The sequence below is a fragment of the Caretta caretta genome, chromosome 3 (assembly GCF_965140235.1).
Source record: "Caretta caretta isolate rCarCar2 chromosome 3, rCarCar1.hap1, whole genome shotgun sequence".
Lineage (NCBI taxonomy): Eukaryota > Metazoa > Chordata > Testudines > Cheloniidae > Caretta > Caretta caretta.
This window is the reverse complement of record NC_134208.1, coordinates 153,846,917-153,871,670: the sequence shown is the minus strand read 5'-3', so window position 1 is coordinate 153,871,670 and position 24,754 is coordinate 153,846,917. Positions and strand designations below refer to the sequence as shown.

At 42.9% G+C, this 24,754-nt stretch overlaps 1 protein-coding gene across 10 annotated transcripts in view; it reads left to right on the top strand.

Annotated features, from left to right (window-relative positions):
- Positions 1–24,754, top strand: part of LRFN2 (leucine rich repeat and fibronectin type III domain containing 2) — a 218,884-nt gene that overhangs the window by 165,401 nt on the left and 28,729 nt on the right. Inside the window, exons 3-4 of one of the 10 annotated variants that reach the window (XM_075127040.1) lie at positions 14,486–14,573; positions 17,983–19,277. The exons of 7 other annotated variants lie outside the window; for them this stretch is intronic. In XM_075127040.1, coding sequence (XP_074983141.1) covers positions 14,486–14,573; positions 17,983–18,102 — 208 coding nt within the window. In that variant the 3' untranslated portion in view covers positions 18,103–19,277. Of the gene's footprint in view, positions 1–14,485; positions 14,574–17,982; positions 19,278–24,754 lie in introns of those variants that run through there. 2 more of the 10 variants (XM_048843455.2, XM_048843456.2) reach the window with 2 other exon arrangements.

Genomic DNA, 24,754 nt, shown 5'->3' with positions numbered 1-24,754 from the left:
ATAATCCTTAGAAAGCACTCCTTTCTGCCTTGTGGCTGTAAAGACAGCAATAGCAGGTGTACTGGGCTAAATTGTACCTAATGGGAAACCCTTATCAAAACACAGGGGCTATGGTGAGGGTTGTGAATATTATGTTGGGGCACTCCCCAGAAGCAAAGGGCCTTTGCTTTTAGGCTGAATCCTTACCTGCCTGCTGATAGCTACCATAATATCTGGTGAGTGCTACTTGGCCTTTTCACTCTGTTCATGCACACATCCCTCTTGCATTCATCTTTGATTTCAAGTGGCAAATGCCAATGTTTGTAGAAATAGAATTTTAAATTAACCCATGCAAGTACTTGAGCCAGATGTTCTTATGTGCTCAGCCAATCGAGGAACAGAAACATTACCATGTGATGTATCTGGCTGCTCACAACTGAGTGACACAGCTCAAAATGTGAATACTGGAAATCAAATCCATAGAGTAAAAAATGTGAAAAAATTCAAATATTGAATAAATCAGAGGAAATCACAATCTGCTCATATATTTTCTCCAAATAAAAATATGTTAAATTAATCAGATGAAGTACTAGATGGACATTATTTGCTTTGTTCTGGCTAATGTACTGTAGAACTCGTGTTCACCTTGGGTTTCACCGCCAGGTGCAACTGCGTAGAGTGAAAGGGGAATAATAAACTAAGTAGTGGTAGAATATTAGGTAGAGAAGAGATCAACATATAATAGTCCTCAGGGAAAATTGGGACTAACTCTAGAGGTAAGGCCTAGTGGTGGTTAAGTTCTTGATCTCCCTGGAGGTCTGAGGCAGCAGCTGTGAAAACAGTACAAACAGGTGGGCATTGTGCATGAAGATCATATTTTAATGCAAGAGCTAGGTATGTAGACTGTCTGATGATGATTATGAAGAAAAGGCTGTCCAGAAAAAATAAAAATGATGCAGGAAATACCATCTAGTGGCTAGAGGGGAGGGGACTGGGTGATGTGGTAAGAATAGAAGGAGTGGAAGATGTCAGCAATGGCCCCTTCAGCATGGTCTGAAGGAATGAGCAGAGGCCTAGAAGTCAGAGAGTCCAGAATTCTAATAATGGCTCTGCTGCCAACTTGGTGAGTGGCTTTGGACAAGTCACTTTGCCGCTCTGTGCCTCAGTTTCCCCATCTGGAAAATGGAGACAATGATCTTTGCCTTCTATCCGGCAAAGACACTGTGAGACCGAATTAATTGTACCTAGCGCTTTTCGTCCATAGATTTCTAAGTGTTTAATAAAGAAAGGTAAGTGTCATTATCCACTCTTTAGAGATAGGAGAACTGAAGCATAGCAAGCTGAGGTGACTTGCTTGAGGTCATACAGGAGGTCAGTGCTAGAGATAGGAACCAAATGCAGGCCTCCTGAGCTTCAGTTCAGTAACCTATCCATTGGCCCATTCTGCTTCTCACAGTTAATTTGCTAATGTTAGTTAGTTCTTCTTTAATGACAGGTTTCAGAGGAACAGCCGTGTTAGTCTGTATTCGCAAAAAGAAAAGGAGTACTTGTGGCACCTTAGAGACTAACCAATTTATTTGAGCATGAGCTTTCGTGAGCCACAGCTCACTTCATCAGATGTGTACCGTGGAAACTGCCTGTGTACAGTTTCCACGGTACACATCTGATGAAGTGAGCTGTGGCTCACGAAAGCTCATGCTCAAATAAATTGGTTAGTCTCTAAGGTGCCAAAAGTACTCCTTTTCTTCTTTAATGGGTACTCATATGGGCATAGTCATGAGCTTAGAAAACAGAATTTTTGTACAGTACTTGAACAATATCAAAAGTGCTGTGTAAATGCTAAACAATATTTCAGTGTTTAAATAACACAGCAATAGGCACTTTATAGTCACCTAAGATATGTAGACAGGGTTGAGATACATTGGCAGGGCTCTGAAAGGAGGACGCTTGCCCGGCTGCTGTGAATGCTATATGCATTGAGGACAAGTTTGCTGTGTTGTTCACTCAGCCCTTTTCATGAACATTAAATTCACCTGCACCTTTCTATTGTCAGTGAAAACTATTGATTGATCTCAATGACAATTGCATACAACACTGATCACGATATGCCTTTCATCTGGCCTGTAGGTCTCCGCTGTCTTCTCAGGGTTGTTCTGCACACGTTGCAGGCTGTGCAAATGGGATATCAGGGCTCCAATGACCTCATGAAAATTAAAAGACGTGGGAAATAATGAGAAATGTTTCCCATCAACTCTTCTGACTGAATGGAGCAAAAGGTTATCAAAATCCGAATCTCCGCTCTAGATTCATTAGTGCTGGCATTATTAGGATTAATGGAAGTGGCAGCCCAGTAATCTGAACGTGCCCCTGTAATTTCTGCGCAGGGCCTGATTCTGCTCCCATTGAAATCAACAGCAAAAATCTTATTGATTTCAGTGGAAGCAGGATCAGGCCCCTGATGCACAGCTGCAGTGAACCTAAGTCTAGGTCAACAGTACATTAGCTGTGTTCTACTGCCTTGGAGTAATAAGGACCAGGCTAAGAGAATGGACTGGCATCTGTGTAAGGGTATATAGGCACAGGTGACTTGATCAGTCTTAATTTGCAATGATAATCGTGGGCATTACCTCTGGCATTTAAAGAGCGACCTGCCTTCCCTCATGTAAGATACCACATGCCACTCTTTTTGCATCACTGTGATCATTGTGCCAAATCTTCTTTGTGTCAAAGGCGTTTGTAAATAACTGTTGACACCAAAAAGTCTCCTCTTTGGCTTTGCACTCAGCTACCTGCCACCTTGCAAGTGCGGTAGTTTTTAAAAAGATCCTGACGCACGGGTTGTTTCTTGTAGCCTCTGCTTTCTGCTAGATTGGCAGACGGGCACCATTAACTTATCACTCTATTTTCCTCTGTCAGTTTCTGCTTTCTTTTCCCATTTAATGTTTGGTCCCCTTTCTCTTATAGACACCCCCATCCCCTCCTCCCGACTCTCCATTTCCTCACTCAGATACATGCTGCTTTGGGGCCATTTATTTGTGGAGCCATGAGGCTGCCATGGGTTGTCATGGCCAGCTGGTGCCACAGGAGCAAGGAAACAAAGCTTAGCCTGGCAGGTTGCTGCCTGTGCCTGTAGCCCAGATAAACATGGGCTTTTTCCACACTTAAATACTGTCGGGAGCAGCACAGAGACAAGGAGGGAAGATGGGGGCTTTCAAGGAGTTACTTGCTGCTTTATGTACTGTCCCAGGACACATTTGCCGTGGAGGGTTTGCGGAGGGGAGGGAGGGCGGGGGTGGATTTGTAACCACATAGCTATCTCATAGTTCCCCTCTTCCCCTCTGGACTATTCAGGCACCTCCCCTTTGGGATATACTCCTTCAGCATGGAACACATTGTACTAAATGTTTCCTGGATTACTTTGCTCTCCAAAGTGAATTATGGCACCAGGCAGTGGGTAGAGAAAGGCAGATGGAAAGTTACAACAGCAACCAGTGGGGAGGGAGGTGCATCATCTTACAAGGGAAGCAAATATTGTGAAGTTCTCTCTCCGCCTTTTGTTATGTTTTTTAAATAATTGACGTTTATGTTACGTGCAGGGTTTTTTTTGTTTATAGTTGGACACAGGATCTCTGTTGCGTAGTGTTTCATTCGCAATAAATAATGCAGAAAATAGGCAGAGTTGTGGGAAAGAGCTCATTTTTAAATATGCCGTGTGACCAGTGTTACATGCTGTGGTTCTGGAGTTTGAGAAGTAGCAGCCTGAACTCAGCTTGCATTCCCGAGCCCCTGGGTGCCATACCACACTAGATTCCTCAGGAAACCAGATCCTCTTGCTCCACGTCCACTCCTCATACTACTGTTACACCATTTGATAATCAAACAGAAAACACCTATCCAGCAGAGGTTACTAGCACTGGCCTAGTTAGAGACAAGTTTTACTGTGGATTCCAGTACACGTTTAGGAGCTCTTCAGTTTCACCTGCTTATTACAGTCAATCACAGAAATAATAGAAATGTAAGGCTGGCAGGGACCTCAGGTGGTCATCTCCCTGCACTGAGACAGATATTAAGTATACCTAGACGGGTGTTTTCCTAACCTTTTCTTAACCACCACCCCCAGTGATGGGGAGTCTACAACCAACCTCCCGAGGTGATTTGTGTCATACACATATTTAAATTATTTAAACTAAGGCAAGAGCGCTTAAGGGACTTGGCCCAAGTCACAAAGCCAGGCAGTGCAGAGTCATAGAACACAGGAATCTGGACTCCCAGTGCCCTTCACAGTTCTCCCACCTTGGATTCGTAGTAACCTTTTTATGGCCACAGCTTGCTGCTGTTGAGACAATGGCACAAAACGGGGAATTGTGATGTCAGGTGGGGAATATGCCAGCAGGAATGGCAGAAGTCTTGGAAAGCAAAGACCTAAGTTTTCATCTGAATGTCTTTACCAAGCAGAGCAAATGAGGAGAGAAATATAGGATGCCAAAGAAACTAAATAAAATGATCACTAGACACATCTTTTCTATATTTTTTTTCTTTCCTCTGTCCCCCACCTCTAAAGCTGCTCAACACTTTACCAGGGCAGAGACTTTGGGCCCAATCCTTAGCTCAAATTGGTGTTGTTCCACTCAACTCAATGGAGCTGCACTGATTTATGCCAGCTGAGGATCTGGCCCCTTGTTTCACATCTGCAAGTGTTGTATGCAGTGTCACCGCAGCCGTGTCAGTCCCACGATGTTAGAGAGACAAGGTGGGTGAGATAATATCTTTTATTGGGCCAGCTTCTATTGGTGAGAGAGAGAGAAGCTTTTGTGCTTATACAGAACTCTTCTTGAGGTCCACAAAGTGCAACACTCACCTATTGCATTATTTACATAAGAATAGTAAAGTAGGGAATGCCAAGAGAAGCTCTGCTAGCTAAGTATCCCAATAGCATGTAAACTAGCAAAGACCCCCTTTGACACACACAGCATCCAAGAACACAGGCTGTATAGATTGGGAGAGCCACATGGGTTGCTCACAATTCCTTTTCCGATTCCTACCAAATTAATGTTTTTAACTGTAAGAATAATTATAGCTCTGGTTCTCTTTGCTTTCTACATTTCCCCTCCTTCCTTCCCTCCTGTGAAACTGGCATTTCCACCTTCTGCTGGAAATCCTCTATATCCCCGTAAACAAGAAGAACAGCACCTGCTGGCTGGAAGTGGAATGGAAATAATCGTTGCTTTGGGGCTTCAGTACCCCCGACGGGGACGTGTGACAGTGTTCCATGCAGGAGCCAGGGGTGAACTAAGGTAGTAGCAGCTTGTGCTGCTGCTTGCTTCCATTCTGACAGCTAATTATTTGAAAAGTGAGCAGGAATTTTCATAATTATCATATCAGAGAAAGCCAGTGGGAATTATGAGGGCAGGAGCCAGGTGAATGGGGGGACGTTTTGAAACATATGTGAATCTGTGTTCAGCAGTCTGATCCTTTCCCACACGCATGCACACAACATAAAGCACGTTTAAATGTGCCCCATTACTAAAGCAAACTTAGATCGGAGGAACCATTATGTGGTTTTGTATTACAGTAGAATCTAGTGCACTCAGCCGAGATCAGGGACCCATTGCACAAGGCCCTGTCCTGAAGAGCTTACAATCAGCAAACAAAGGGAGAGAAGGCAAATAAAAGTACAGAGAGGGAAACGATTTACCCAGGGCAGTGACAGAGCTGGAATTAGAACCCAGGTTTCCAGAGTAGTGGCCTACCCAGATACAGCAGTTAAAGCACTAGCCTAGACCTTAGGAGACCTGGGTTCTTTTCTAAGTTAGTGCAGCACCCTGCACAATGGGGACCGCAATTCTGATTTGAGACTTTGGGCGCTATCGTAATGTAATATTAACTATTACTACTACTACAAAAGATCAGAATATTTGCACGTATTGCTGTAGAACTTCTCAGGCCACATTTAGCTTGCTGGTTGTATTTTCGATTAAAGCAATGATGATGTGACAGATATGGCAACTTCCTGCAATATCCTTGAAAGCCCTTACTGTACTAAGTTACATATTACTCTGGGCTGGGATAGTAATGTAACCTCTATAGCAGGGAGAGGTGACAGATATTGCATCTTCCTGCAGTATCTTCGTGGTCCACTGTTTCATGGTTTATGTATGATTGTGTTCCACAAAAGCAGTGGGTGGGTATTCAGGCAAATCAGTCAGGTTGTAACCCCACCCCCAGAAAGGTATCACTGCTTGGGGAGGCTTGCATATGCTAGTTCAGACTAGATTCTCCAGAGACCAACAGACAAAGAAAGGACTTCTGGATAAATAGTCTCAGTTTAAACTGACTCAGGGCCTTCCTTCTGATCCGGCAAACAGACAGGACCTTCTGTCCAAGTGGGTGAGGTGAGGTGGGGTGGAGGGGAGGGGAAGGAAGGGGAGGGGAGGGGAACCCTTGCGGAAGGGTTAGATGAACCTACTAGGGCCCCATAAGACTGATAGGTGATCTCTGGTAATATGTTAGCATGGGTTTAGGAACATTTGTTGTTTTAATTTGTTTTCTCTGTAATGCTTTCACCTTAAGAATAAATGTGTTTAGAAAGAGCTGTTTGGCAACTTATAACTGTGGGTAATTATTCTGTTCCTAGCCTCTGGGGAGAAAGCAAAGCACAGACGCTGGCCTGTTTAGGCAGTCTGGCTTGCTGGGAATATCACAATGTAGTCAGTGTAGTGCAGCCTGGAAAAACCCAAGCCAGGAGGAAAAGAGATGCAGGTCTCTACCTAAGAGAGGCGATGACTGGGAGCTGGAAGCCTAAAGTTATAGTGGGTGACTGTGGTGGACACCTGCTTAAAATACATGCATTTTAAAAACACTCCAGAATCATTACATTTATGATAGATTTGGGCCTGTTTTACTTTGCAGTATTTAATATGAAGGTTGATATAAACAACCGTACAAATTATGGATTTCTGTAGCATTGCACTCTAACTTATAAATTCAGCACTGAAAAATGTATTGTATATAGTCCTGAACAGTTTTTATTTCTTTCTATCTATCTATCTATGTTATGTAGCAGGCAGTTTAAGCTTTAAAATATGAATAAATGGCTCCACAGCTCTCTCCTCTGTTTAACAATAGTGGAGTGGATTGGATTACTTTAACAATGTGACAGGTTTCAGAGTAACAGCCGTGTTAGTCTGTATTCGCAAAAAGAAAAGGAGTACTTGTGGCACCTTAGAGACTAACCAATTTATTGCATCCGATGAAGTGAACTGTAGCTCACGAAAGCTTATGCTCAAATAAATTGGTTAGTCTCTAAGGTGCCACAAGTACTCCTTTTCTTTTAACAATGTGGTAATGCTTTACATTTACACAGCTCCTTTCATTGCAAACATTTTACAGTCTAGGTGAAGAGAGCTCACTAAACCAATCACTGACACCCAGCCACATCTCTGTTAGGTCATAGCAGCAACTCTGCACCAGAAAGCCAATGCACCAATGTTTTAAAATTCAAAAGCAAAGAATAACCTCAGCAATTGCAATTATGGAAACTTGTAGCTAGGCAGGAAGTAATTAACTGAGTTAGAATTTCCACAGCACAATGAGACTAATACAAATACTCTTGCATTTGATGGACTGTTAATAACAAGCACTTAGAGACTATGATGATGGGTGCTTTAGAATACTGAAAATATGTAGGAACCTGATGTTGCATTTCAACCATGCAACAGCATAGGACCCCCAGGACCAGGGTGTGGCAAAGCCCCAGAAAAGAGTGCCAGCACCCAAATTACTAACACCATTTTGTGTGACACATGCTTACTCCATGGAGGTCTCTCATCCAAGGCCTGAGCATGCCTGACTCTGTTTACCTAAGATCACAGGCTGAGGTGCACTCGCTATAGTTAGTCAAGGTATGTTATTTTCTCTTCTAAGCAAATCATGAGCAAGTTTGCATAGAGGAGTTCCACAGGTGATAGAGGGATGGAATCCTTCTTTGAGGCCAGACCACCCTATACATGGTGGATGTGGACAGTGGCTCTGTATAGTTGTGGACCGATTGGCTGCACCTCTTCCCTTTTCTAGCCCACCTGAGTGTCCCCATGTTCCCCAGGACGTGCCATGGTGCCTAGCCACCAAGCTATCCTCTAGCAGCCATAGCTAGCCTAGAGGGACCTTTTCACTTTTCCCCTCCATGCAGAGTTGATGAGCATCAACCTCCACTGGACTGCATAACCCTTACTTGCACCAGAGGATTCTGCCCCTTAACCATTCAACTTCCAGCGTCTAAGCATCAGACAAAGGAACTGCTGGCAAAAGTCGTCGGTGAGGGACGAATAGTCTAAAAAGCTAGAGCCAGCCAGATAAAGACACAGTATTCATCATTTCACCTTGACAGGCAGAGGCAGTAAGTTTATAAAAATAATAATATGTGTCTCCTGGAATCTCATCCTTGGGGTGAAGTGAGATCCCCATAAATCAGGACAAGAGGAAGCCCACGAGGGACCTCTGGAGGTTGCTTCAAAGTAGCTCAAAAAGTGTTTTGGGATAATTTCCGGTGGTGCTTTAGCGTGCTGAGGGTTTGCTGAAGGTCTTCTGGGGTATTCAGTGCCACATTACGGTGCTTCACAGTGACATATCAGTTAGATCTTAGGGTGATTTTTTTCCCCCTTTCTGCACAAGTTTTGTCTCATGCCTGGAAAAGGACACAGATTGGCTTGTTCTGCAGTACTAAAAAGAAATCTGAGAGGAAGAGAAAAGGAGATAGGGAAATGCTTTAGAGATGGCAAATGCTGCATTATCATGTCAGCACTGGAATCATTGCATTTAACAGGTGACTGGTAGATATTGCCAAAATAAATAAGCACGTATAAAAGTGTTGATGAATCCAGGGAAAGCCCAAACCTCAAAGTCATCAAAGCAGTCCCCAGATTGTTAGTGACAAGAAATTGTTACCATCTTGTGTTTGTTCAGTGGCTTGTGTAAAATGAGTTATTGTACCTCAGTCCAGTTCATAATGGACAAGTGTCCACTTTACAAGAACCAACTCCCTTAGGGGAGTTCCCTTGACAGTCACAGCAGCAAGGCCCAAGACTGAATGAGCCCTCTCTTATCTCCACAGGACATAATTCTAGGTACATAGAGTACAGTAGGGGAAGCTTGCCTTACTGCTACCCATGGCATCTGTCTGTGGACAGAGGACTCTGATACTGCAGTGATGGTCACCAGTTTAAGAACCAGAATGAGAGAGGCAGGCAATAGATAAGACTTCAGTCTCCGGGGCTGTTAGCACCTCTCTCCGGTTTTCAAAATATTTAAACCCTCCTGTACTAGCCCTTGTTTTAAAGTATAACAATTGTCTGACAACGTTTGGGGATGTATATAAAGAATTAGTACATTACAGCAGTCCCTCTGAGCTCTGCCTCGGGAGCTGAACAAAGAGACAAAGGGCTTGATTCTGATCTCAGTCACTGCAGTGTTACTCAGGTGCAACTCCACCAAAGTCAGTGTTGTTACACGGACGGAAGTGAAATCAGAATTAGTTTCCAGACTGTTATAAGACTGAGTGATCCTGTTTTAGCTCTGTGACTAATTATTTATTTAGCTCATCAAAGGCTCAACATTTTTACTTGGGGGGCATTGAGGAGGAGAATCTTCTTGCCAACATCTGTCATATCCCCTCTTAGCTATTCTGAACCCAAGTGCTGGGAGCTGTCCACACCTATAATAGTCATAGTGTTTTACATATTTGATGCTAAAATGAGCCATTTTGATGCAGCTTCTGGTGATTCAACACTTTCATGTGTAAGTGAAAAGTTTTTACGTATACATAGGATTTGTGAATATTAATAAGCCAGCCCACAGCTACTGAGTTACTAGTTTTTCCTATTCTAAATATAGGAAAGAGCTATGGCATCTCATAGGCTGCTCTGTGTGGTAACTATTGCAAAATGCTGACATTTTAACGGTAACCAGCTCCTATACCATTCATATCATTCATATGCATATAAAATAAAAATACATGGCACTGATATGACCCTTTACAAACGTTAACTACTTACTAATGGCTGATCCCAAGCCTATTGAAATCAATGGGAGGACTCCCATTCATTTCAATGGGTTTTCAATCAGCCTTAAACTTTTGTGATGTGGGTATTCTTATTTTACAGCTAGGGAAACTGAAGCACAGGGTGGTTAAGTGATTTGCCCAAGGTAGCTCAGTGAGCCAATGGCACAAAGCTGGGAACAGCACCCAGAGAATCACAGCTCGGAGGAGAACCCAGGCGTACCAGTGTGCAGCTGTCAATGCATTCCAAATGTGCCAATTTCTCCTCATACTTTTTTTTAGTAATTCAGCATGCTGTGCTAAACAATTATTATATTTGAATTGTGACAGCACCTATCAGCCCTAGTCAGGGATTGGAGCCCCATCATGCCAAGCGCTGTGTCCACACACATAACAGAAAGATGGCTACTGCCTCAAAGAGCTTACCATGAAAGTCAAGGTGTTTGATTTTCACATTTTATATTTATAGGTTACCTTTAAACATGCAAGGAGCTCTGCTAGATGTCTGACTAAGCATTAGTTTTGCCTTCTGTAATGATCCATCATTGTAATTCCATCACTGAGGTGGAACTATAGTTATCTGTAAACTGAGTCCCCAGTAAGTGGGTGATTCTTTTATAACTCTCCTATATGACACTGAAATACATCTCTCAGAGTGAGACTCTGTGGTTCACCTCACATTTTGACTGCAGCATCAGGTTTCAGCAGTCCCCAGCCAGTGTTTCTCTTCCCTTAAGTCGCCTGAAGGTAGTCTTTTTATCCATTCTAATATCTCTTTGTTCAGAGTTCATGCCAAAAGATCCCCTGGCATTCTGAGCAGGGCAACCAAACCTGACCAGACTAGTTTATGCGTTTCTCCTGAGAGTTTCTCCTCTTCACACAGTGGATTTGTGGTATTGATCCTTTGAGAGCCAGGAAATTGAATTTTGTATACAGTCATTATTTGTAGACTCCTGCAGGGTTTAGCTACCTTTTAACCAGCAATACCTTAACCACCAAACCCACAGAGATATATATATATATAGCTACATAACATTTATAAAAAATGATACAGATAATTCCCATGTTCTGCACAGCTTCCATCTGAGGGAAGCAACGGGCAAATTCAAAACAATAAGTCCCATCACAAATGGGGTTTTTAGGTGGTGCACCAAGAATATTTTAAAAAATAACACTGCTGCGGGAAAGGCTGACGTGCACAGAGTCAATTGTCACATGCTGCTGGGGATACCCACAGCTTGAGCCCACTGTGTTACCTCTCTGCCTCTGCAAGAATGAGTTTTGCTGGCGAGTAGGCTGTGTGTCAGCTCCCTGCCGCACCAATCTGCTTCCTCACTAGAAAACTCCTCAAGGCTCTCCTGACCCAAACCTTGCCTAGGAGGTAACAATTCATGAACTCCAGTCCCCAAACTCCTCAGAGATGTTTCTCTGAAATGTGCAGCCCCTATCACTGTGCAGTCACTGAAGCTATTAAGTTGCCCTGTACCTCACAGTTTATTAAATTAACTAGGGTAAATACACCCTTCCCTTCAAATACAGCATTGAATTTGTTTATAGAAAAACTAAAGCAAATTTATTAACAAAATAGCATGGATTAAGTGATACCAAATAAGAGAGAAAGGCAGCAATGGTTACAAGCAAGTAAAAGTGAAAACACACATCTAAAAGTCTAAAACTTAATCTAGCAAGTTGCAGTCTTTGTTCCAGATGGTTTCTCTCACCCGCAGTCTCCCTTCCAGCTTTTTACTGGCTAGCCTGGCCTGGACCCATCATAGAGGTCAAACCACTTGGTTTGTTTGTCTCCTAAGGTGAAGGGTAAAGATGGAGTCTCTCTCGGTTCCTTATATCCCCAAAGGCATTGTCTTTGTTTTTCAAGTCAGGAAGGCCTCCTGTGTCCCTCTGGGGTACAGAAGCATGTTAATTCTCTGTCTCTTGAGTTCAGGATCAGGCTAACACCTGTTGGTTTAGCTTGATAGCTTTGTTTATAGCTAATATGTAAATTGAGGTAAATCCACAGTCTTTTGCCGAAGACAGACCTGTTTTTGCCTTTAACTAGGCTAGGCTGTCTTGTTTTAAACATGTTCTAGAAACATCAAACAGAGAGAATTCATAACTTCAAATATAACATTAACATATGCATTTTACAATGATATTAATAAACAGTGTGTTGATAGCTTTCATCTGAGACCTCACAAGGCAGATTATGCACAAGTATTTACCACAGTAGTGTGGAGGGTGTGCATACAGGGTGCCTAGTGTCATATCAGTCTGCCTGAAAGGGGGAGGAATGACAAAAGGGCAGGGGACAAATGAGAGAGTAAAAACAAAATGGGATCAGAAATTTCTTCACTGCCACTGGAACAGCGAGAAAGTCAAGTTGGCCAAATGTTCTTATTATAATTTTGAGTGATAATCAGAAACACTTGTCTCTAAGAGACTTGTCGAACACCTGTGACCAAACATTTATCAGAACAGACTCCAAGAGACAGAATTATGACAAATGTGTTTCCCCCCCCCCCAAGAATAAATAAGAATTAGCTGCAATCATGCAAAGCTGAGGATTCCTTATCTTGGGATGCCATGTCCTGAGGAGAAGAATCTTGAGCCACAGTGGGATAAAGGTTTCCAAAGTAAAGGAAAGAGACGTTTCTTTCAATTTATGTTGAGGTGCAACCTATGTCTAAAATGGGGGGGAAATGGAAATTTAGTCTGCATATGTAGAAAAATATCTTGATATTTGAGATACAAATAGGATGTTTAAAAGAATAGGATAATTAATAGAAAATACCGTTTTCAGTCTAGATGTCTTTTATTTCAGATGAAGGAAAACAAGGAAAGAATAAATATAAAGTCTCCATGTAAAAGCAAACACGAGAGAGAGCACAGCAAATAGCTCTAACATTCTGCTTCTGAAACAAAACACAAAATGCAGACAGGTTGCCTTGTAGTTATACTGCATTAGTGGCTCCAAGTTATTATTAATCATTTGTACTATAGTAATGCTTACAGGCCCCTACCATTATCAGGGCTGTGTGGCACTGGGCATTGAACAATTATATGTTAAGAGGCAGACCCTTCCCCAAAGCACTTACAATCTAAATAGACAAAACAGATAAAGGGTAGTCGGGGAAACAGAGGGGAAGTGATTAGCCAGAGGTCACACAGCAGATGAGTGGCAGAGTTCAGAGCAGAACCCAGACCTTAACTCTGAGTCCAGTGCCTCATCCACTAGAATACATAGCCTTTAACTCCCCATTCTGGCTCCCCTGGTGTATCCTGTGTGTCAGACTCATAGCTTATAAGTTCTTGGAGACAGAACCTGTTTTTATTTTGTGCCTTGAGCACATTGCCGGAGCTTAACAAATAATAGCAACAGTGCAATTCATTTCCCAAGTGAAACCCAGTCACTTGAAAGATTTAAAATTAGACTGGACAAAGCCCTAGAAAAAAAAATCAAGCTGAGATGGGGAATGCAGAGTTCAAGGGCAAAGTGTGCTTTCTCAGAGTGGGTGAAAATTAACTCTCTACTGAGGGGCCAGTACAAGGCCTGTGCTCCACATATGCCTTAAGCCCTGTTTTGAGGGTGTAAGTGAGATTGTATGAGTGCATAGGCTTTGTGTTAACCCTCTGCACAGGGGAGAATTTCACCCAATATGAGGAGCTTAAATCTTGAAGCAGTAAAGATTCATGCTCAACATACTATTACAGGGGGCCTGCTGCAATGTCCAATGAATGGTTTTATGACAAAGAAGCCATTTGTTCTATGTTGTCCTAAAGTCAAAAAGTGGTCCAAAGTTTAGACGGTGAAGAAAAAAATAGGGGAGGGGTGCTGGAGGGTTCTAAAGCTTGATACAGATGATTCCTGTTCTTATGTAGTTGTATTCACCTGTTTTCTCTCATCTTACAATCTATTAATAACATAGTAAGCGTGGAACCACCTTGCCCAAAGGGACCCCAGTCCCTGATTTGAGGTCGTTTAGATGCTACTGTCATCCAAATAATGAACAATAATAATATTATAGAAATGTTTTCATATCTACAATAAAATTAAATCATTTTTATGCAGGCGTGGGGAAAGGGAATGAAACGTTCTCTGGCATATTTGGAAATCCAAATACAATGGCTCAAATTCAGCCCTGGTATAATGGCTGCATTGATGGCAGAGTTACAGCAGGGATGGATTTGGCCCCGTAGCACTCTGCTAGGGTAAAAGCCTCAGAAAGTGACAGTGACTAAAAATGAAAAGGGAGGGAGTTTCATTGGCTAGGACAAGTGCTCTGCAGAATGTACACAGCATCCATAGGGGAAAGTATACTATGTTTTAACCCAAGTAAAGAAGAGGGGGTTGTGTGGCATCATTCACTGAGCTCCACAAATGGGAAGGAGCCTGTGCTCTAGAAAGTCCTCCAGAACATCTAGAGATGTCACGTTTCTTGTACGTTCTTCATGCAGTCCTTGGTTTCCTGACACATGCTTGCTGCTGGTGCAGAAACAAAGAAGCTCCAGATGGGGCAGTCCCAGTCTACAGCTACACAGAACAGTAGGGAGTTTTATTACCTTATTCTGCACATGGTTTCCATTCCTAATAAAGGGTTTATCTTGACACTGGTTCACTCGTCAGTAAGACACTACGTGGTTCCAGGAGTGGAAAACACAGCGTAGATCTGTGAAAGATAACATTGCAATGGCTACTGTAGAGCCCATGCAATTGCAAGCAACTCCCCCACCAGACCTGAGACTCCCTGGAAATGTTGAATGTGCCTGGAAATGGCTCAGACAAGCGATTTGAGCAATCTGTGAAACTCACTGGGGCAAATAAACTGAGGATGAGCAAAAGACTGCACTGCTCTTAACAGTGATAGGCACAGAAGCCCCTCTGGAGCAACAGCAGGGGTGAGGTGCACAAAAAAAAAGGAAGCAATATTAGAAACACTGAGTCTTAAGGTGGCTCTGAGTAATCAGACTGTCACTTTGATAAAGGTTCATGGAAACTGTGTGAGCACAAAAGAAACTGTTACACTTTATGTAAAAATTGATATGGCCAGTGGTGAGCTGGAGCCGGTTCGCGCGAACCGGTGGTTAAATTCTGAAGCCGTTTTAGAACCGGTTGTTAACCCGCTTCCCTGCAGGGGGTGCTGAGGCTTTGATGGGCTCCGGCCGGGAAGGGATGTAATTCCTCCTCCGGCCGCCGGGGGCGCTGTGCTGCGGGAGCCATGTGAGCTGCCGCCTGGCCCTGGGCACGAGCCCTGGTGCTGCTGCTGCTGCTCCCCTGGCCCTGGGGCTCCTGATGCTGCCTGGTGGGTCCCCGGCTGCTCTGCTGGGCCTGGGCTGCATCCTGCTGCTCTCCCCTTGAGTACCCACCACCCTGCCTGCAGCCAGCCCCACCCCCACCCCCTACCCTGCAGCCAGCCCCTGTCTCCAGCCACCCCCGCACCCCCTGCCTGCAGCCAGCCCCTGTCTCCAGCCACCCCCGCACCCCCTGCCTGCAGCCAGCCCCTGTCTCCAGCCACCCCCGCACCCCCTGCCTGCAGCCAGCCCGTCTCCAGCCACCCCTGCACCCCCTGCCCTGCCTGCACTAGCCCCTGTCTCCAGCCAGCCCCGCACCCTCTGCCCTGCACCCCCTGCCTCCAGCTAGCCCTGCCCCACGCCCCTGTCTGCAGCTGGCCCCACATTCACTGATGCCCTGCAGTTCCCAGGGCAGTAACCCTGCACACCTGCTTCAATGAGGGGGGCAGGGAGCAGCTGGGACCCATGCATGTGCACACTCTAGGGTGACCAGACAGCAAGTGTGAAAAATCAGGACAGGGGGTGGGGGTTAGTAGGCACCTATATAAGAAAAAGACCCCAAAATCGGAACTGTCCCTATAAAATCGGGACATCTTGTCACCCTAGCACACCCCAGGGAGTGGCGGGGACCCACACATGTGAAACGGAGCTCATTTCTAGTTCAGGCCCATCTTTTTAAAAAAGAACTTTGGGCAGGGTTAACATACACCCGTATTTTCCCAGACAGGTCAGGCTTTTTGGTTCTTAAATCACCGTCTGGAAGGAATTTTTAAAATTTAAAAATTCCTCCTGGGAAAATACGGACATATGGTCACCCTGTTTTGGTACAAAAAATACATACTGGGGCACATCCCTTAAATCAGAACTTTTTATAGGGAACCAGTTGTTAAGATTTTGGCAGCTCATCTCTGGATATGGCTAATATAATGTTATAGAAGTTAAACTCTGAAAGGAATGTGCATTTTTCCCAGGACATTGTGCAAAGAAATGCAAACAAAACATGCTGCTTAACTAAAATCCTATTAGGGCTCTAAAAGGAGCCACAATAGGCTGTGTTGTCTTTTTCAGATCACTGTGTGTTTTGGAAGCAGAAGTTGAAAGTGAAAAGAAATCAAAACTCAGGTGGAAGTTGATTGTGTCTCCTTTTAAGAGAGGGTCTCTGACCTGCTGATGGCTTTGGATTCAAAAGCAAGCCGGAAAGCGTCTGTAAAAATGCAAATTACCTTACTGATAGAGGAAGGTGGAAAAAGAAGTCAAACCTAAAAATAAGAGAGGGACAGGTTAACCCTAAGTAGGAAAAATATTCTTTTTGTGTGTGTATGCAGTGCTAAAATCTGAAGTTTTTAATAGATTTGATGTTAATATTAAACATTGGGATAAATTTAATGTTAAGAAGTGCCCCTGTAACAATGGATAGTGTGTATGATTTTTGAAAAAAACCTTTAAGGTCATATGGTAATGATGCTTCTCAGCTATTACCTGTGAATACACTTAAAACTTAGCACAGCAGAAAGAACATTACAAACTTGGTCTGCTGTATAAGAAGAAAAACTGAGGTACACCACCTCATGAATTTAATAACTGAACAGTGGAATAATTTCCCCTAAACCCTTAAAAGGTAGGAGCCATTGAAACCTAGCCTGCCTATAGAACAAAAACACAGGAAAGTATAGGGGTAATTCCTCTGTTTTGCCTGCAATACGGTCTTGGGATGCATCAGGCGAGGTATTTCCAGTAGAGATAAGGAGGTGTTAGTACCATTATATAAGGCACTGGTGAGACCTCATCTGGAATATTGTGTGCAGTTCTGGTCTCCCATATTTAAGAAGGATGAATTCTAACTGGAACAGGTACAGAGAAGGGCTACTAGGATGGTCCGAGGAATGGAAAACCTGTCTTATGAAAGGAGACTCAAAAAGCTTGGCTTGTTTAGCCTAACCAAAAGAAGGCTGAGGGGAGATATGATTGCTCGCTATAAATATATCAGAGGGATAAATACCAGGGAGGGAGAGGAATTATTTAAGCTCAGTACCAATGTGGACGCAAGAACAAATGGATATAAACTGGCCATTTGGAAGTTTAGACTTGAAATTAGATGAAGGTTTCTAGCCATCAGAGGAGTGAAGTTCTGGAACAGCCTTCCAAGGGGAGCAGTGGAGGCAAAAGACATATCTGGCTTCAAGACTAAGCTTGATAAGTTTATGGAGGGGATGGTATGATGGGATAGCCTAATTTTGGCAATTAATTGATCTTTGACTATTAGCGGTAAATATGCCCAATGGCCTGTGATGGGATGTTAGATGGGGTCGGGAAGGAATTTTCCTCCAGGGCAGATTGGCAGAAGCCCTGGGGGTTTTTCGCCTTTCTCTGCAGCGTGGGGCACAGGTCACTTGCTGGAAGATTCTCTGCACCTTGAAGTCTTTAAACCACGACTTGGGAACTTCAATAACTCAGACATAGGTTAGGTGTTTGTTACAGAAGTGCGCAGGTGTGATTCTGTGGTCTGCGTTGTGCAAGAGGTCAGACTAGACGATCATCATGGTCCCTTCTGACCTTAAAGTCTATGATTCAATCAGCAAGGATATTTGTGAAAGGAATGGATATTTTAGGCAATAATCTGCCACCCCAAAAGGGGTTAGAAACATGTTCTTTTTGTCTTTCAGAGAATCAGCAAAAGCTGGTACCAACTAAAGAGCAACCCAGAATACCATGGATCTACTGTCGCAGCAAAGATTGTGTTTTGTGTTTTATGTTTTGTCTTGTGTTGTTTGTCTTGTTGCTAGCATTGTTGTGTATTGTGTTACAAAAACGGAAATACTACATTATGCAGAAAAGGATTAACAAGCATTTTAATTGTATTTACAGAAACGCCAGTCTGATAACAGGGAAACATCCCTAGGCGGTAAAGGCACATTTAAAAGCAAAATATGCATGAGACACAAGGTGTATCTGTTGGTGGGAATAAAAGGATGGACATAAAAAGTTTTAAAGCACAAAGTGAAATTACCAAGGGAAAAAAGGGTATGTAAAACCACGGGTTACTAAAAGAATAAGACTTGCCAATTATTACTTCCTAGTTAACTTCCAGCATGGAAGCCCAGCTGAATGCACCTGGGTGTTGTATGGCATTGGATATAAGGAAAGAAAGGCCCAGTGACGATATAGCTGCCCTAATACTATCTCAGTGTGAACTACTGAAGGCTATTGGATTTTGCCTGGCAGCCAGGAGGGTGGGTAGCCTAAAGAAAAGGCTCCCAAGAAATGTATTGAACTGGTCTGGATGGGAACTGGATTAGAAATTGAAGTGCTGGATGCTACTAACATAGAGGTATTGGCAGACAAATGAAATTATGTTATAAATGATTCTGTCATATTATAGCAATTAGGGGATGTGATTTCGAATTGCATGTACCCGAATTTAAATATAGTCAGTTAAAGGTGTCTTATACTTTGTATTCTATTGTAACACCTGTGCCCCTTGGAATGGATTCAAGTGCTTTACAAACATTGCTTGTACACCCTGATTTACAGAACCAGTTACATAACTGCAAAACATGCTGATACATGCATCTTAGAAGAACAGGATGTGCCTCAGGAATGTTTATTGGGGCCTCAAGGCTGCAAACTCTGGAAAAACCCACACCTGGTTAATCGATAATCAGAAGGAACCTCTCGCTTGACCATTGAAACTGCTTACTTAACAAGTTTGCTTTAAGGGACATGTCATTCTTTTACTAACGTATAAATAAGGGGGACAAATTTGAGGTAGGGAGACTCTTCAGGACTGGACTCTCCCTCTGGATGCATCTTGTGTTCCCCACTAGCAGATGGGCTGCCGCCGTGCCACTCAAGAGCCACACTCAGCTTTGGTAATTATCAAGGGTTGGGGATGTTTTACTAACCTGTTGCAGACGTGTATAAGTGCTTGAGACTAAGTAAAGTTTAGCTTTAAGTGAAAGCACTCTTGTATTGTCCTGTTTGTGCCAGCCATCTATTGGCTGGACGGCCGTGTCTCCCCTGATGTATTTCCTGACACCACCTTGCACAGAGGAAAAGTTACCAAGAGCTTTGGGTTGAAAGAACTTCGGGTAACAAGTTCACAAAAACATCTCCTCCACAAAGTCACCGAATGGACATGGATGCCAAACCATGAAAGAAAGTTCAATGATTTAAAGCACATTCTGACATCACCTCAAGTGCTGCACTTTTTTTAACCCATTGAAAGTCATCAAACTCTCCACAAACGCCTCGAAAGGATGGCTCAGAGCTGTACTATTACAGTGTCATGGAACTGATTGGCTGCCAGTCTTGCATGCATCCGGGGCTATGACAGCTGCAGAGACGATGTACACACAAATTGAAAAAGAGACAAGGGGTCTGGCTTGCGGATGTACAAGATTTCACAATTTTCTCTCTGGACATAGCTTCAAAGCAGAAACTGATCACAAACCACTGACTGAAATACACAAAATGGGAGGTGGAGTGACACAGTGACCATTACTGATAATGCAGACGTAAGATGTGACCCTGGAGTTCCAATGTGGATGCCCCTTAGTAATGGTAGACAATCTCAAGAGCATATCCTCCATCAGATAATACGCAGCCTGATGATCTGGAACAAGCAGTAAACATACATGTGAACATAATAAAAGTGCCATGTGTGGTATTTCTATGCATATGGGATGAAGTGGAGACAGAAACAGCTTAAGACGAAATGCTGCAAGCTGTGGTACAAGTGCTAAGTAAAGGAGGGGAAAATAGCGTTTCCCACCTGCCTATTCCCACTATTAAAATAGCTTTCATTGATCTCAGGAGTGCTCTTGAAGGGGACACAGATTGTGGTTCCCACGGTGACTGAAAGGGAAATAATGGAATGCATACACAAAAGGTTCCTAGGAATGACCAAATAAAATAGGAGAGTTTGAGAAGTTGTGATTTGACCAAAGATAAATAATGACATCAAAGAAATGTCTATGAGCAGGTGTGGAATGTATCAGAAGTAGAAAGATTCCCAGCAGAAAGAACCTATGCTATGGCCCGAACAACTTGCCACTCCATGGGACAAAGCTGGAACTAGCATGCTCAACCTCAGAAGACATGACCACCTGGTTATAATGGGCCTACTTTACCAGTTTCCCAGAAGTAGTTACCCTTCAAGATACCACAGGAGCAACAGTTGTCAGGCACATTAAATCCATATGTGCACATCATGGAATTCCAAGGACAGTAATAATTGGCAAGGGACCGCAGTTCAAGAATAGGGAGTTCCCGGACTTTGCTAAAATGTCTGACTTTCTTCATGAGACATTGAGTCCTAGGTATCCTCTAGGTAATGGATTAGCTGAATGTGGAGTATGTATAGAGAAGAACTTACTCAAAAAAGCAGTGGATGCAAGAGATGTTCTGTATTTAGCACTATTCAACTGTGGAAAGTCATCTGGTGAACTCCTGTACAACACACATATAAATACTCAATTACCAGGTATGGGACAAAAACATAGGATGACAAAGGAGTCTGTGATAGTGAGGAAAACAATGGGAACGCGAAGTCATACAAAATATTATAATAAAGAACTAAGACCTCTGTCACTGTGGCTCAGTGGGTCACAGCTGAGAATACCAGATTCAGGACAAACTGCTGAGAAATAGGGCAGACTCACCCCAAAGTGGTGGTTATTCTATCACTAAATATACCAGCCAGTAACTAAAGTAAACTTCTGTCTCACCACATTGGTTAACAAGAAGTCAAAAATGGCATTCCAGCCCTTATTTCGCCACCCGGACACTAGATTTTATGATGAATGGTTGTGGAAAACCACTTTAATCAAACAAAGGGTTCTTCTGATCTCAAGAGATCAGCCACATAGTCAGGTCAATATGTAACTCAGATCTTACCCAATAATCACACTGCTGCTGATCCTTTAGTAACTAAAATATAAAGGTTTATTTATAAGAGAAAAGAAGAGAGTTAGAAATGGTTAATAGATCATATACACACAGTAATGGCAATGTTCTCGTATCAGGTTTGTAGCAGTGATGTTCTAGGCTGCTGGCTTGTAAAGTCTCTCTGGTAATTTCCAAAACATTGGAAAGACCGCGGTCCATAGTTCAGAATTCTCCTTTTAGTTGTAAATCCATAATCCAGAGAACGAGAGCAGGAAAGAGGCAACATGGAGATGTTTCAGGGGTCTTTTATATCCTCTGCCATGTGCTTGGAATTTTACTGTCCCAAACAAAGCCTACAGCCCCTGTCTGTTGAAACTTACTGGCACAAGATGGAGTCTAGGGTCACATGAGCATATCACATGTCCTTACATGGCTTGCTGACTCACAGAGGATAGCCATTGGACATATCTGTGCTCAGGCATCCACAGGAAGACTTGCTGAGTAGGATGAGTTTCTCCTGTGGCCCATTGTGAGAGTTAAGTGTCCTTAATGGGCAATGAAGCTTGAAAAGTCCATTCACTATGTGTTAGCTAGGCTGGATGTAAACTACCTTGTGGGCGTTAACCCAGGAACAAACACAATGGTGATACAGGTATATAGCCAATATTCGTAACTTCAGATACAAAAAATGATACATGCATATAAACAGGATAATCATACTTAGCAAATCATAACTTTCCCATTGACACCTTACATGACATACTTTGTACAAGATCTGTTGCAATTGTCGAACAGTGGCAATATCATTTATATAAATAGTCATATTTCAATCATACAGCATCACAACCGCTTCCACAGTTAAAAAACAAAGACTTAGTGAGAATGTGGCAAGATGGATGCTGGCCAGCCAAAGCTACAGTGATCAAAGAGGAGTCACCTTGCACATACCTTTTTGCTTTGTTTTCTCCATCCAGTCCCTCTTGTATTGGATAATTATACTGGCTGTAGTTTAATCAGCTAGTTAGGCCAGTTCTTGAGTAAATCAATTTATTTAGTCATTCTTAAGTGCTTTCTGTTGGGATTTGCTCTTGGAGGTTTCTGCATATTCCATTGTGTGGTGCTGGGAGAGTTCTTGGGTGCCCAGGACTGTGAATTCCCTTGTCACCCCTTGCCTCTAGTGAGAGGTAGCCTTGCCAGTGGTTGCTGGGTGTTAGCTCCCGACCACTATCAGCCTGTCAGCCACTTAAGCATTCTCCTCCAGGCCAAGCCAGTCCTACCTTTGCCTTATGGGTTAGCAACAGGTGCATCCCAATCCCTTTGAAATGTTCCCCTGTGATATCCAGCCCCTGACACTGGCTACTCACAGATCTGCTGCCCGCAAAGGAGCAGTGTGCCCCAGCTTACTAGTTTTACATTAAACCACTGCTCCTGTATGACACGTAGCACATATGAGCCCTTATAATAAAACAAAAGTAGGTTTATTTAAGAAAGAATAGAGATCAACTAGTAACAAGAGAGAGTGATGGACACAAATGATTACAATTTAAAACACAAATCACAAAAAGCGAACGAAGGCCTACACATATTAATAGTTACTTTTCCTAGCTAATAAAGTAGATTCCTCCCCCAAAAGTTCAGTCTACTGCAGAGCTGGCTGGCTTCCAAGGAACCAGGATGCACGCTTTCATGAAAACACCCCCGCTCCACAAGATGTTTCCTCACTGAATGGATCCACTATGCCTCTCCCCATTCTGTGTTATACTGAAATAGTTTTTTGTCTCTATTCATAGACAGAGAGATCCTCTGCCTATTGTAAAAAGAAAAGGAGTACTTGTGGCACCTTAGAGACTAACCAATTTATTTGAGCATAAGCTTTCGTGAGCTACAGCTCACTTCATTTGAGCTGTAGCTCACGAAAGCTTATGCTCAAATAAATTGGTTAGTCTCTAAGGTGCCACAAGTTCTCCTTTTCTTTTTGCGAATACAGACTAACACGGCTGTTACTCTGAAATCTGTCTATTGTAATGTTCTTTTTTTTTAAACCTCCAAGTGGTTTTGATTGTTGCAGTTGTTTCTGATGGTTTTCCATTGATAGTCTTGGGATGGAGCAAGCCTAGATAATTGAGCTTTTCATTACATCACTGGCTTACCAGGGAACAGTGACAACTTCCTTCTGCGTGAATGGGCCATCCCAAGACATATTATCCCTGGTAACTTTTACTCCACGATCATAAGGCATACTTTCAGTATAGTTATATTGTTCCTTAAATATTACCTGTACATACATTTTGCAATACTTACGAGCCTTGATAAGTTAAAAACTTTCTGTAGGCACCTTGCATGTTACCTTTTATGGATTAATACCCTGCAAGATATGTGTTTGGTGTAATGAGTTTGTCAAGTCTAAGACAAGAGTTGTTTGTAAAGAACAGGAGAACTTTTGTAGAGGGATCTCTGTGTCACAGCTGCTACAGGTATTTGTAGCAAGTTTAATTGGTATTTATTAATGTGTTCATTAACTGAGTGGTGTATAAGGAAGAACACCTAAGAGTTAGGAGGTGTGGGTACTTTTTGAAGAAAAAGTGACAGGAGGCACTGTGCAACAGCTGATAGATATTTTTGCTGCAAGGCAGAACGATACAGCTTTCCTTCCAATAAATAAAATAAAAATAACTTTGCTTTTAACCTTCTTATGACTTTGAAGGACAAATTTTATTTAAATATATAAGGGCTTTTCCACTGTATTTTCTCAAATGAAAAGAGCTAGCATTTCCCTTACCTGCATTAGCCCAACACTATATAAATCCTGCTACCACTACCATAGACAGAGATTTAGATGAGTAATGAAGTGCCTGAACTAGAAGTTATAGGCAAACGTTGTCACAGCTGTAACACCAGGATTTGCCTGGTCTTCTTTCAAAAGCCTGAAGAATAAGAGGAGTGAGAGGAAAGGAACACCTGAAACTAGCTATGGAGAATCAGCCGTGCATTCAACGTAATTATTTTGGGCTGACTGTTACATGCATTTCTAAGGTACCCATCACTGTAGCATGCAGAGGCACAACATAAGCTGTCTCAAGTGGTAGCTACATCGCTTAATTTCCGGCAACCTGAGTTCAAATTCCAGATCAGGTTATAATTCGGGTAGAGCTGGCCAGAAACTGGAATTCCCATTGCATGGGAAATTCCAAAATTAAAAAAAAAATGGAACAAAGAAATCAAAGTTTTCCATAAAACGTGAATTTCAAAACTTCACTTTGAAAAAGTCAAAATGTCATTTTGCTTCAGACTTTTCAAAATGTTTCCCAGGCTCCTTGAGCTTCCCAGAGCCCTGGCAGCCCTACAGGTGGAGAACTGGGCAAATTGGGGAACCCCTGATAGTTCTAGCCCTGAGGCAGTCCACTTTGGGGGCTGCCTCAGAACCAGGGAACCTGGAAGTCGGGACTCCCCAGCAGCCTGTCAGGTCAGCTGCATCTGCCAAGGAGTGGGGGAGCTGTGACGCTGGGAATAATCTTCTAATGGAAAAATTCAAAATTTTGCAGAAAGTGA